At 40.5% G+C, this 14,806-nt stretch overlaps 2 protein-coding genes across 2 annotated transcripts; both read left to right on the top strand.

Moving 5' to 3' along the window:
• Positions 1-3,345: 3,345 nt before the first annotated feature.
• dhrs1 (dehydrogenase/reductase (SDR family) member 1) lies at positions 3,346-8,039 on the top strand. The gene is made up of 9 exons (XM_035171335.2): positions 3,346-3,530; positions 4,266-4,428; positions 4,634-4,777; positions 4,951-5,030; positions 5,975-6,107; positions 6,218-6,361; positions 6,454-6,523; positions 6,693-6,773; positions 6,883-8,039. Exons 2-9 carry the CDS (start codon positions 4,285-4,287, stop codon positions 7,017-7,019), a joined length of 933 nt encoding a protein of 310 aa, XP_035027226.1. The 5' UTR covers positions 3,346-3,530; positions 4,266-4,284; the 3' UTR covers positions 7,020-8,039.
• Positions 8,040-8,912: 873 nt separating this feature from the next.
• homeza (homeobox and leucine zipper encoding a) lies at positions 8,913-14,734 on the top strand. The gene is made up of 3 exons (XM_035170689.2): positions 8,913-9,386; positions 10,148-10,239; positions 10,631-14,734. Exon 3 carries the CDS (start codon positions 10,656-10,658, stop codon positions 12,654-12,656), a length of 2,001 nt encoding a protein of 666 aa, XP_035026580.1. The 5' UTR covers positions 8,913-9,386; positions 10,148-10,239; positions 10,631-10,655; the 3' UTR covers positions 12,657-14,734.
• The last annotated feature ends 72 nt before the right edge of the window (positions 14,735-14,806 follow it).

The raw sequence follows: 14,806 nt of genomic DNA, 5'->3' as shown, positions 1-14,806 counted from the left end.
ATCAGCAGTTCTAAACCTTTATACCACTGCATGTCTGTGATCAATATCTGGGAAGGATGTCGGCTTCCAAAAATGGGAGTTGCATTTGTGGGAATTGTCCAGTTTATCTTCAGCAAACATTAAGGTAAGGTCAGCAACGTGCCAGTGGTGCCAGTACAAACCAAAAAGTATTTAATGGGACAAATTAAAAATACCATATTCTCATCAATTAACAGAAGAAAATAACTTTTCTAAACATAGCTGTTCATCAAGCTTAGATTTTTTTCATGTGACAATTCCTGAAGTTATGATGATAAATTCTGCAAGTGGGAGGTTGAAAGTTGGCTAGCACGTTTATTTACAGTGAGTGTATGATGAAAGTGAGAGCTTTTAAGAGTTTTAATAGTAGATCAGAATACAAATTATATAACAAACTAATAATGTGCTCTTCTGTTGGCTTAGCAATCTGTACAGTGTGTACTGTAACATGTAAACACAAGATCTAAATGTGCTTCTTGTTACTGGCCATGGCCAACCATTTAATAAATGGAGAGCTTTAACAAAATACCTAATAAATAACATTTCTTGTGATAAATGAAACATGGCTTTGCAAGTTTTAGTTATCTAAAAGTTTCAAACATATTCAAGCCTTTGCAGGCAGGTAGAGTTACAGTGTTTCATGTTTAGTATACATGAACGTCTGTAAACATCTCAGTTATGACAACATATACATGTCCTTGCATTTTACTTGTACTGTTTTAAAACTTTGTCTAAATAAAGAATTTATCTTTATAAAAACATTATAGTCTAATCCACAATAGGGACACACTGCTTCTATGAACAAAAAAGTAGGTATTTGTTATTCCACTGGTCACTGACACATTGTGACATTAATGTCCTTACACTGCCAACTTTACTGTAAGAATGATGAAATACAACCTTTGAGTAATTGTAAACAAGTGTTTGGCAAATAAGTTCATCTGCTGAAAAAGATTAACTCCATGTTTTCTGTTCATCAGTCATGTGTCGCTAACCAGAGTTTAGAGAGCTGGAGAAAAATGGATATTTGCAAAAGAGTAACAATTACTGCATTTGCAGTCACTCAAATATGGAAGGCAGGTGATAACAATTAAAAGGTATTATTTATTTATGTGGTAATCATGAACATAACATCTTTAAACTTCACCTAACCTTTATTTACCTTATCTATCTGGCAGGATTATGGGGTTCATGTGTAATGATTAAATCTGACTCATCCTCCTCCGCTAAAGTCCAAAGTGGAACTGTTCAACTTTATCTGTGATTTATTTTGTTGCAAGATTTTCATGTTAATCCTTGACAGGCCTTTTTCTAAACAGACATTTCTTTTATTTTTGAATCTACGATGTTCTGTACAACAGTAGTTTTTATTTTGAAATGCCTTTAGAACGTACGTTTGGGATCCAAACAGAAATCGTTGGAAGGGTAGCAATGGCTGAGGTCTCTTTCAGGATCGCTCTTATTCAGCCACTTGTGTCCCACTAAGCTCTGCAATATATGTGTAACTGGTGATATTGGACACAATATACAAATAATCCACAACTCATATGCCCTGTTACACTTGAAACATTTTGTGATTGATTCTAATGAAAGAGAAAACTGTTCCTGGTGTTTTTTTAATGGACTAAATCTTGATGCCAAAACATCCCTACACTAATCTGCCTACAGAAACAGTACAGGGGTGATACCTTGGGAACAATTAGCTACGCACACTGAGGGACAGAAAGAAATGCATGTGGTGACTGTAGCAACATTATCTTCGGCAGCAGGAACATGTTTGTGCAGATCACCCAGGAGTTTCAAAATGATTATTTAACAGAATCATTTCAGCTCTTTGGAGTCAGCAGTGCAGGCACAGCACACAATGATTGGTCAGTGAAGCATTAATTACATCAGGAACAGTACAGATCTTGAACCTACACCCTCCCCAGGAAAATAGGGAAAATACCACATGATTTAGTCGCACAACTACAAACATTGTTATTATGACAATAAAGTATTTAATCTTGAGTAAAGCAGCCTCCAATAGCACACAGGACAAAATCCATTCATACATTGTCTCTTGGCTTGAAATGAAATCAACTGTATTAGAATTGACATCTTACATTTTAAAGGCTGCTTTATATAAGGAATTTAAAAAGGTGATGCTCCACCATTGATTATGGAAAACTATAGATTTCCATGTTTACATATTTTAAGACACCAAATACGCTTCATATACAAACCATCATTGAGGTTTATTTCCTCTGCACTTGTTAACATTGTATAATGAAAATGTGCCACTTTTCCAGTGCAATGTTTAGCTTGCACTAATGCAAATATATGTTGACATGCATGAGCTTCAATAAAAAACATGGACAAATGCAAATGTATTCATGGACTAAACAAATGGTTACTTGGAAATATTCTAAATTCAAAAGGCTATTCTTATTTTGTTCTTTATCCGTTTTGTAATGTGAATTGAGTAACATGAAGGCCAACTCCCATTCTTTTGTTCTGTATTGGGGGCGAGTTAGTTATTTTTTTAACTTTGTATGTTATAAGTTTATTTTGCATTTTCTGCAATTGTTCTATTTTATTGAGCCTTATGTGCACTGTACCTTTTGTCTTAATTCACAATTTTTTGCTAGAAGTGAGTCTCACAAAAGGCTCAAAGAGACTAAGCTTTCACAATAAATCCTAGACGATAGTTTTCATTTAAAGTATAATTCAACCAAATCGTTTGAACAGCCTTTACTCAAAATATTCAATAATGATGACACATGACTTACAATAGAATCTGGTTATAATAATAAACATTTATTGTGTGGTTTATATTCATATAATAAATATAATTAATTAACATTAATTATTTATTTTTATGTTAATACATGTGTGCTTCTTTCCTTTCTTTGTAATACTACATATTTTCATTCATTATCATCCACCTTTATCGGCTGCATGCCTTTTTAGGAGAACAAGAGCGCCACCGTGTGTGCATTCTTGAATGTTACACCCAAGACCACCTCTGACGCTGCTGTTTTGACTCTCGTCATGTAAACTGTGATCATAACAGCCTGTATCTGTTAGAGTCTGAATATTAACATGTATATCCTATAGTGATGAATATTGATGTCAGTGGAATATCAGCAGCCTGGTGTCGGCCAGTGGCTCATTGAGACACAATAACCACGATCTGACGGTTCAGTCACTGTGGAACTTGAATATATTTCTCTACAGACAGTGTTGAAGCTACACTAGTTTCCTACTTTAACAACGCGGATGTGTACGCGTCAATAAAACCCCTTCCCCAGAACAGTCTCGTCGCGTCTTCTCGCGATATTACAGCAGACCTGGAGCGATTGCGTAACAGTGAAGAATCCTTGGATCGTTAAAGCCTCTAAATGTGACTGTAGCTGCAGGCGCTGCTCAGTAGTTCAACCAGCGGCGACTTTATCACACACACGACACGGCTCCGTCTCGCCTCCTGAATCTGAGACTTTAACCAGACCCAGAGCTCTCAGTGAATTCAGGTAGGGCTCTTCTCTGTGCAACTTGTTTTATATATATACGCAGAGATAACTGTGTCCTATAACAGCGCTGCTGGACATCGAGTTCGAGTCAACCACTTCGTGTAAAGGATTCGTAAACCTTTAATTATTAATATCGACTCACGGTATCTTGTTGCAACAAGATTTTCTTGTCAAGTTGTTGTCAACGGAAATCCAATGACCCTTCATTCCCAATAGTAAACTTTTATTATGTTGCTAATATTCATTTATATATTCTAAAGTTTATGTATATATTCTAAACGTAATGTATATATTTTATGTTCATATGTGTGCTGCTGTCTTTTCTTCATATAAGCCGTTGGATACCTACATTTCCCTCGGGATCAATTAAATTGATCTATATTTATCTATTGCCATAAGTTGTATATCATCCCCCACTATATTTAACAGTAGCCTTGCTATAGCATTTTAGAGCGAGGATACAGTTTTATATAAGTTTGTTACATTAGTTTACATTAATTTATTGCTTAATTAAATAATCGATCACAGATATCCCCATTGTAATATCACTGTCAGCTGTTTGTGCTCAATGAATGCTGTATAGCAGTGACTCGACAGAATTATGTTATGTAAGGTTGCAACTGATTTCCAGTGAACTCTGGACAGTGGGTGGGGTTACACAGTTATATTCAAAGTTAATCTTTTCTCATGTATTTCATTTATCAGTTGATCTCTGACCATATTTAACCTTCACAGACGAAAACCTCCAGAGAGAATGTCCCTGTCCGGCTGGGTGTGTGTGGTAACAGGTGCCTCCAGAGGCATTGGCAGGGGCATAGCTCTCCAGCTGTCGGAGGCAGGAGCCACCGTGTACATCACGGGCCGACAGGAGAAGACTCTGAAACAAACTGCTGCAGAGGTGAAGGTTTTAGCTGGAACATCAGTTAACCTGTGTTGACTTGACAGTGGTGCCAATTTTGTGATCCAGAGGGTCAGCTCCTCCCTGTCTGGTGGATGACGACTTAAAAACCATTGTGTCTGGAATGTGTTATCTTTGCTGTGTTGTGTAGCAGTAGTAGTACTGTGTTGCTGTCACAATTACTTCGTCTTTGTGCGAAACACAGGTTAAGGAGAGGGGTGGGAACTGCGTGCCAGTTATCTGTGATTCTACAAACCATGAAGACATTGAAGAACTGTTCAACCAGATCACACGGGAACAGAATGGCAGGCTGGACATGCTGGTTAACAATGCCTACGCTGGAGTACAGGTAGGTAAATTGCACTGACATGAAGCACTACTTGGTGTATTGTGTACTTTAAATAGTAAGGTTACATGCAAGTTACAGCTATGTAAATGGAAGGAAACCGTTGGTCAGAGGACCCAGCACAAACTCCCCGCTGTGTGATTCACCTTGACTCTAAACATGATGTGTTATTTCAGGCTATTTTCGAAAGTACAGGCCAGAAGTTCTGGGAAACTGACCCGCTGATTTGGGATTCCATCAACAACACAGGCCTCAGGTATGCTCACATACTTTGTCATGTTCCACAAGTAGACTGTGTCATTGTCAACAAACTACGGAGTCATTTCCTCATGTTTAGTTATAGTTTCCCGACATCAACTGATTCTAAACTTGTTTTTCTCGTTTTTAGTTTTGAATGCTTAGTTCAGTGGCAACTCCTTCTCTCAGTAGTAGCTTTGTCAGAATACATATTAAAACAAATAACTGCAAGTGTGTTGTGACTGTATCACAGAGCCAAAGGCCAAATCATTCTTCTATGTTGAATCAACACTGTGATGTGCGCCCTCCTCAGAATGTCACCTCAGGTCACCGTGACGCAGAGCACACAAAGAGTGTGATTGGTCCACTTGATAGCATGCAGCGTCCATGTCTCCCAGTGGCTGGACAAGCACACACCATCCTTCTGACTCAAACAGTTCAAAGGTCACACACCTAATTTCGTAAGAGGGCCCTCTCTTGTCCGTGCTGCAGTCATTTCAGTAAAACTACTCTTGCTCAATATTAATTGACTCCAACGTGACAGAAAACTGGAACTGGTGTCGATGAGCTTGAAACAAAAATTGAGTGGAATTAATAAATCATGTCCTCCTTCCTGCCGCTCGACTCAGGTGCCACCGCTCGCCTGAATGTTCCAGAAATGCTCCTGTTGTTGTGAACATGTCTGACCTGGACAATCTCTTGCTGTGATCTTCATATGTGAAAGACACAAAATGTCTGGATCCATTTTTCCGGACATTTTCCAGAGTTCATGTCTGTAACCAGCTTCAGTTGTATTGAAACCCAGCTAGCGTTTTGGAGTTGTCATTGCAGAGTGACTTAGACACATCACACAAGAGTAAATGCTCACAACCGTGTCGGGCACTTGGACAGGCTCAGGGTCCATCCTTTGTCGAACCAGGTTTTTTGGTACAAAAACTTATTTCTTTTTTCTTTATCTGACAGGGGGCACTATTTCTTCTCAGTTCATGCATCTCGGTTGATGGTGGCTCAGGGTCGAGGTTTGATCATCACTATTTCATCAATGGGAGGGCTTCGGTATCTCTTCAATGTGCCTTATGGCGTTGGTAAAGCCGCGGTAAGATCTCTTCTTATCAAGATCAAAATCTATATTACATGATATAAGTATATCTAAACACTGTATTTGGACATGTTTTATACAAGTTTTGTTTTGTGATCTGTTTCCAGTGTGACAGGCTGGCAGCAGACATGGCTGTTGAGCTGAGGAGTAGGGGGGTGGCCTCTGTCAGCCTGTGGCCGGGGGCAGTACAGACAGAGCTGGTGAATCAGTTGATACTGGAGAAAGAGGCTACACAGACTTTAAATTCTCAGGTAAACTCTTCTCTAACAACCAATTCATATTTATGGTTGCTTCCTCAGTTTTATGTATTTTTTGCTACATATCTGGATTTTCTTTTCCTCAGTTAAAAAATACATTTGCCAATGGAGAGACCACAGAACTGAGTGGGAGGTGTATCGTCAACCTGGCCAAAGGTAGGTTTATACTGTTGGAGATGGTATTTACTTCACTGTCAGATAGTCAAATGTTAGTCACTCTATTTAACAAACTGTGCGCATGTATTTGATCTGCATTGGGATCAGTGTAATATGCTGTCATAAACTATGTGTGTTTACTTTGATATGGTTTCTCTCTGCTTGAAAGATAAAAATCTGATGTCCCTGACTGGGAAGATTTTAATGACTTCTGACCTGGCAAGGCGCTATGGGATAAAAGATGTTGATGGTAAATTTGTAGTTGCTTTCTTGGTGTTTTAAGATTTGAAGATTTATTTTTAGGAATTACGACTATGTGTAAGCACTTAACTCTAACATTGTTCCTCTTTTTCTTCCAGGTCGGAGTGTAGTTGATTACACTTCCCTTAAATTCCTCCTGACCCAGGTCCCATATCTCTCCTGGCTCTCAAGTGTTACCCCCTCATTTCTACGCCTGCCACGCTTTGTGCTCACCCTGGCACATAGCCGGTTCTAAATAAGTCCTCTACCAGTGAAGTGCAAGTGTAGAGCTGATACTTTATACATCCATTCCTACTTGATTACTAAATGACTATGAGTCTATGAAGGAAAGATGAAGAATTCACTCGCATGTTTTCTGTATTCTAACATCAGCACTTTTGTCAGCTGTGGGTGAAGCCACACAATGTGAACATGTGATTTGTTAATAATATTGAATGTAAAGTATTTGTAGGCCCTTGGGAAAACGTATAACATCTGAAGCTTCACTCCACAGTAAAACCCTTACAGATGGTCCAGAGTGCAGCAGCGCATCTGGTCTTCCATCAGCCTAAAAGGGCACACGTCCCTCTACTGTTCACTGACCTCCACTGGCTACCCATGGCCGTCCAAATTAAATTCACGTCACTATTGCTTGCCAGCAGACCGACTTCTGGATCTGCACCCATCCACTTGAACTCAATCACATGGGCTTATGCTCCTTCTCGGGCCACAGCGGTCCTCCAAGACACGTCGTCTGGCATCGCCATCCCTGCTCAGAAGACACTCACAATCCAGACTGTTTTCATTAATGGTTCCCTGATGGCAAGAGCACTTCCTTTCCTGACACCTCTAACACCCTTACTGGCACGTAAACTGTGCCCTTTTTTAACTGATCTCCTTGCACTTTGCGTCATTGAACAGATTTTACACTTAGGGCTCAATTCAAGGTATCTTACAGTAAATACGGTTTAATACTGTCCCTCTGATGTAAGTGACATGTTTGCCAAATGTGTAAATACATATATAACACATTTAAAAAACATAGAACTGTGTATTTTTGCACCTGTTTTTACATGTACTACTTATATTGCCATATCTTGTCAATTCAGCACTGCTACAACTACTATAACAGTGTCTGACCTTCAAATAACAACTGGTTAAATAAACCAATATTAACTCACTTCTGTTTACAGTTGTCATTCCAAGAAATACGTGTAAAAATGACATGTTCCTAAATAAAGAGAGTGAAATCCCTCAGCAGGAAGATAAATATTGACATCTAGTCTATATTATTTGATTATTTACCATTAACTGTGTGTTGTAAACACCTCTGACTGAGGTACAAAAGACTAAAACATATCTGCCTTGTTTTCAGTAACAGAACATGTCTGATGCTGATATGAATTCAGCAAGGACACACACTGTCACAAGAACACTTGATTGTGTACCTCTGTCTCATTTACAGTACAAAGAAAAAACCTGTAAACTATTTCTTATTAATACTTTAGTATATCAGGCAGTTCAACTAAACCTCTAATTTTGATGACACTAAGGCAAGTACTTGCCATGGTTTAAGAAATATTGAGCCCCCCCCCCAGCAGAATGTAAAATTATTTAAATTAGAGAATTTGGATTCTTCATATGTAAATGGTTTTGCCTAAATGTTCAGTCAAGTGTTTTATTAATGTCAGCGTCATCTCCCATCATGACTAAAAGTAGTTTAAATGCCCTCTGCTTCATGCTATCAATATAATTATGATGTGGAAATAGCCAAATTGTTTTTGCTTAGAAGGCCTTCAAGTCGTCAAATATGTAAATATACTGATATAGAATATGATATTGTATACTTTATGCTTCATGGTAGCTGTGGCTGTGAGAAGAAGCTGTAAAGGTTTGATCCACGGAGCTCTGGGGGTCTGGATGAAGCCTGCAGACAGAGAAGAAACTCCTGTTATTCTCTGATTGCAGAGTTCTGATAATAACGAGTCGATGATTGTAATTGAAAACCACATCAGACGCTTGTGGCCCTGATATGAGAGGCGGGGGTCGCTGGTGGGTGGCTGGCGTGAACGTGTTTAGCCCACTTTACGGATTTATTATACAAGCGCCTCCTCCCTCCAATCCACGGTCTGCTCTCCCAGACTGGCACACCCACCAGCCCGCCGTCACTGTGGGAGAGTCGGTTGGGCCTTGTGGGCTTCCTGGTCCTCAGCTCCGCCTCGCCTCGATCTGGCCGGACAGGGGAAACACTTCTCAGTTCAAGAACAAAAGCAACAACGGGCAGAGCCGCGGAGGACCGAGTAACGGCGACTCCGGGGATCGGATCTGAACCTCAGCGGATTGAGAAATATACGAATCCGGCGACAAGGACCAGCCGAGGACTGAACTCGCACGAAAGGCGACAAACTTGGTCGCCTCGCATCTTTCTAACCCGCCCGTAATCCGTCGAGGTGCTTGACAAATAAGACAAGGGTCAAACCGACAGACGGTATTGTTTCCCCGGTTTCCCTCTCTAACTTCGGCCATAAAAAAGCGGAGTGGCCCGAGAGGAAACTCGAGGTTTCCTTTGTTTTCTTCTCGTCTCGACGGACCTCGTGGATAAAGGGTTGTTTTGTCATTTTCGGTAAGTTTATTTCCATGTTCCACTGAAGCGTGTCTGATGGCGAAGTGCGCCTGTGCAGTGGGAAGCGTTTTAGTTAGTACGCCATAAAGGGGGAGACACTGGACTGTTGTGGCCACTGGCACAGAGAGCAACTTTTACAGCTTTGGTCACACTCGGATATAAAGTGTGAACCCCCACACAGAGTATTAAAGTGAAACATTTACCTGGGGGAGCTACCACATGATCTCACCCCCTGGTTTTAGTGAGTCACGACTGACTCACAGTGATCTCAGAACTGTTAGCTGTGTTTGTGATGCACTTGAACATTTCTTGCGTGGCTCATGCGACCTTAATCGTCGGCCATGGTACAAACCTCCTGACTAAATACGCAATATTTCCTCTGCTACCACAAGTTAAGAAAAACAAACTCCAATATGTGGTACATAGTGGTTTGTAAAACTGAATTCAGTCAGTATTTACAATTAACTGACTCATATATTACCTCACGATTGTAATTGGACAAACATGTCAACAAAAATTGGTCAACAAAGTTAGTCTGAATCATCATTCCTTGTGTTTTGCCTTCTAACTGCTAAACTGACGATCTGTTGTCATATGATGAAGTGTTGGATAAACACCTGTTGCCTGAGAAAAAATGTTTTCATTTAGTTTCCAAACAACGCGTCTTAAGAAATATCTAATGCTAAATACTGATTAAGTTTGTAGATTGTCTCGACCTAGATTCTAGTATGACTAATGCAAATCATTTCCCCCTTCCACAGGTTTTTGTTGCCGTATCTGCCTTTGTGAAGAGGCTACACTTATCTTTTGGGGCCGAGTACTTGGAAGTGGAACAAAGCCCAACTGGGAAAGGGTGAGAAAGTAGACTGTGATGGATTTCTCGTAGATGCCCATTCCACACGCTCCCACCCTTTGTGACCAATTCCCCACTCCCACAAAACAAAAGTCAGTCACCACACTTTGGGGGAGGGGAACCCAGTCTGGACAGGGTATACGACTAGTTTCATTGGGAGTTCAGAATAGGAGTGCAAAGTAGGATGGGGGAGGGGAAACAGCTGTCAGATAATTGACTTTGAGAATGAATTAGAACAGAAAGTTCTAAAAACATCATAGTCTGTACTCTTGGTTCTAATCTTCAGAAGACTTTTTTTCTCCTTTCAGTTATCTGTGAGGTTAATACAGTTCAGACAAGCAAGAAAACATCAACAGCTAAATCAGTGTGTTTGTGTGTGTTGTTTTCGTAGGTGAGAGCCCGTTTTGATATCCCAGATGGCAACCTACAGTGAACATAATGGCAGAAATGGACTAATTGTGAGCATGAAGGAGTCTTTTGAAGGAAAAGTAACAAAGAAAGAATGTGAAGGAAAGTTTGAAGCTAAACGGGCTTCCAAGGATTTGTGCCACTCTGCCAGCTCAGCGGAAAGCAACACAAGTGGTGTGGCAAGTTTCACCACTAACCACAACTCTGTTGTGTGCCTGCCTCTGGTGTCGGAGGGACTAAAATTGGTATGGACACAGTCTGATCAGACCCGTGAACTTGACACAATCCCAGAGTTGGTCCAAGCCTTTAACTTATTTCCATATCCATCCTCCCATGAGGTTAACACACTGGCCCGGGTATGTGCCCTGCCACTGGACAAAGTCAAGGTGTGGTTTATGGTGCAGAGAATTAAATATGGTATCAGCTGGTCATCAGAGGAGATAGAAGAGACGCGGCGGAAGCTAGCAGTGCCTGAGCTTCATGATGATTCTACTGAAACAAACGAGGAAGCCAAAATAAAGAGCAAGAACAAGATAAGTGAGGAATTGGTAATTGAGGATAAGGATAGCGAAGAAGTGGAGGTTGCTCTCTCCAGCGCTACCCCCAAGAAGACAAAACCAAAGTGTGAGTCACCAGATTCATATAAACCAGCTAAACCCACCACCCCATGTTTCAGTTCCACCCTCCCCCCTCCTCAGGATTCATACTTCTATCGCTCACCAGCAGACCCGCCAGCAAGCACAGCAACTGACGTCTCCCTTGACCTTTCAGAGTCATCATCAAGACAGCACCGTCACGGCCGCTACAAAAAGTCCAAAGCTCAGCTCGCTGCTCTTCGAAAGAGCTTTCTGAGAGAGAACTGGCCTGCAGAGGCAGAGCTAAGACGTTTGCAGGAAGAAACTGGGCTGACCCGTAATGACATTCGTAAATGGTTCAGTGACAGCCGTTATCAGCTTAGAGTTGGCCGTGGAAGCCTGGCAGCAGCCCAGAGCTATTCTCAACACACTGCTGTGGGAGGTAAACATGATCAACAAACTCAACCTCTTCCACTTATTACTCAAAAGACTCCTCAGCCTAACAGCGTGAAGGTCAACGAGGCAACCCGTAACAGTGGAACAAGAAATGCACATTTCTTCCAGACCTTTTTGACAAACAGCCTGGAAGCATTTGGGGATAGAGGACCTGAGACAGAAGAGTGTGATGTTATGGAGGAGCTGTCTGGTGACGGGGACAGTGTCAAAGACGAGGGGCAAAGTGAAGAACAGCCCTTACAATTGACCAAGACCTGCAAGATTGAGACAGATATTCCACAGGAACCATCTGATGTATTAAAATCATCTCCCCACTCTTCCCCTTCTAGCAGCCCACCACCAACTAATAAACAACTTTCAAACAGTAGCAGCACATCAAAGAAGTCATCCCACCCAGCCAAAGCCAGTCCCTCACAAACACCCATGCACATCTCAGGGGCTTCTTCAACTACATCTTCGTCTCCTGCTCTCACTCCTGGTGGACGACCAAGAAAGACCAAGGAGCAATTGGATGTTTTAAAGCAGCACTTCTTGCGCTGCCAGTGGCCCAAGAGTGATGATTACACTGAACTTGTTAAGCTTACAGGTTTACCCCGAGCAGATGTAATTCAGTGGTTTGGTGACACACGGTATGCTGTTAAAAATGGCCAGCTGCGCTGGGTAAAGGGGGTCCGTGACCAGTTCTTGGCTGAACTTGCTGTCCAGCAGAGTGGCAGTGGTTTGACTAATGGAAGCAGCTCTGGGACATCTAATCGGGTTGGCGGTAGCCGCAAACGAAAATCTCAGGCAAATGTACCAAGTACAGGTACTCCTGATATCCAGCCATTGCTAGCATATTACCTTTCAACAGGCCCCCTACATGAAAAAGACCTTGACACACTATGCAAGAAATCAAGAATGAGCTACCAGCAAGTGCGAGATTGGTTTGCATCTCAGGATGCGGGGGAGACTGACCAGGAACAAAGTATTACTGATTGAGACACTGGAACCAGACATAAGAATCGGGCTGTGCGATATGACCAAAATCTCATGTCCCCATACGCATCTTTTCATATTCAGATAATATAACCCAGTAATGCAAATTTTAGATAAATGTAAAATAAATAGATTTTCTCCTCTTTGTACTTTGGCCCAACACTCGACCCGGGTGTTTTCGATTTTGGCATTGTGTACCTTGGGTCAAGTTTTCGCACCAACTTTCAAAACCTGCTGCTTAAGCATATAAGTGTAGGCCATGTCTTTACAGATATAAGTTTTAACAGCAGTCCTAAGCTTCCATCTTTGCCATGTGGTGCATCATGGGTAAAAGCCTCTTGAGTCTGGGGTTTGTTTTAAGCACCCAACTGTACTTTTTCTCATCCGTAATTTCCTAGTGCTGTTGGACATTATTTTTGCGCAGGTGGTAAAAGAGGTTGTTGGAGTCTGTTTGTAAAGTTCTCTTTTCTGGTCTGTGTCAGACTTTTTATCCTTGTACAACTTTCATGCAACAGAAGTAGCACCTCTTTTAGGTATGAGCTCCTGGTTTTGTGGGTCTTTTCAGAATTGCTGTATTCTGTGCCACGTTCACATGTCCTGCCTGCATCCGTGCCATGTGAAAAAAAACAACATCCAAATAACAAAAAAAATACTGCTGTAAAGAGTGAATTACGGTGGAACGAAATAAACAATACTGGATAATGCAAAGAGACTTTTCTATTGTGACAGGTTATAAATCATCATATCACACAGCCCTACTTCAAAACATTTCTAAAAGTAGGTGGAGTGCTCCTCATGTCCTTTGCACCAACAAGCATAGTTATTACTTTGGTTTAAATTGCTTTAATTGGGGCAGTTTTGTAACATCCAGTCTTCCCAGTACAAGCCCTTGATGAGGTTTGTGTTTTTTATATATCCTGCATTTCCTGCTTATCCTAATATATTTGGACTGGAATTATAATTGCGCTGCCTGTGTTACTGTAAATAAGACAGTAAATTGTACACTGGTTTGCAATATTTTTTTAGCTTATCATTTTTGTTTAGATCTCACTACTTAAGATTTTTCTTAGTATGATATTGTAGCAGTATAATTTAAACTGGTTGTACTCTCGGTACCTGACTATAGCAGATAAGTAACTGCTCCAGAAATTGTCTGTTCATGAATTTGTTGACTGATCATTGTGTGTCATAATTCCTTCACAGCAGATAATTCCTTTTCTTTGAAAGCACACTGGACATGTACACTTTAAATCGATATCTTGCACTTTGGTTTCAGAGCCTGCTGCCATTATTTCCATTAAACTCAATTATTTCACAAAAGAATAATTCCTAACTTGAAAGTGTCATTTCTGATCCCTAAACAGGGAGAACTCTGATCATGTCTTAAAAATAACATTTCATCTAATTCTACTTAGGTCAACAGCATATTTTTGAAGAACATTCCTGATTCTCCCCTAGTCTGCTGTAATATTTGATTTACTAGTAGAATACTTTGCTTGTCATTTACATTTAGCAGTACTGAGAAAGAGGCAATTGCATTAATATCATACAGATAGAGTTGCCAACTTAATTATGATGTGCATTCACTGAGTCAGTCAGTATTTTTATATATCTTGTCTTAATAGGTCTAGGGCATGACTTTTAAAATAGACAAAGTAGATAACTCATGAGGGTCCACATACTTTGTAAGTAGCAAAAAGGCTTTAAATGCATATCTATTTCTGTCAACTCTGATTATGAATAACAGTACAAGCAAAATATATTTGGGGTATCAGTTCATGTATTTATTAGTTATTTCATACATTGCTGTGTGTTGCAAGAAGAAAAAACTCCCCACTCTTTAGTACTTCGGCTCACAAGTACGAGTCAGAGTTTAGTTCCATATAAAATGTCTCGACAGATGTTAGATGACCAGAATGTTGACAAAGCTGTGCATCATTGTATTGGTCGTGAAACGTTAACACAAGTGTTGTGGGGAAATGTCCATAACACTTAGTGTTTACCATGTATTTTGTACTGTTTAAAAAATCTCATTTGCACAATTGTGTCACTGGAAACCAGTAAAGGATTTGCCTTTATAATCGTGTGTCAGCAATGTTTTTGTGTGTGTATTTGTGTGCTGTAGAGAATCCAATTGATTATGACGGAGCAAA

This window comes from Hippoglossus stenolepis, chromosome 11 (assembly GCF_022539355.2).
Source record: "Hippoglossus stenolepis isolate QCI-W04-F060 chromosome 11, HSTE1.2, whole genome shotgun sequence".
NCBI classification, from domain to species: Eukaryota; Metazoa; Chordata; class Actinopteri; order Pleuronectiformes; family Pleuronectidae; genus Hippoglossus; species Hippoglossus stenolepis.
The sequence above is the reverse complement of the archived record's forward strand: the minus strand, read 5'-3'. Positions and strand labels throughout refer to the sequence as shown.

Bases quoted from the DNA above. Each gene is read 5' to 3' on its own strand.
- homeza (XM_035170689.2), top strand. From the start codon at position 10,656: ATGGCAACCTACAGTGAACATAATGGCAGAAATGGACTAATTGTGAGC.
- dhrs1 (XM_035171335.2), top strand. From the start codon at position 4,285: ATGTCCCTGTCCGGCTGGGTGTGTGTGGTAACAGGTGCCTCCAGAGGC. The intron at 4,429-4,633 runs GTGAAGGTTTTA...TGCGAAACACAG, and splicing joins TGAAACAAACTGCTGCAGAG to GTTAAGGAGAGGGGTGGGAA. The intron at 5,031-5,974 runs GTATGCTCACAT...TTTATCTGACAG, and splicing joins ATCAACAACACAGGCCTCAG to GGGGCACTATTTCTTCTCAG.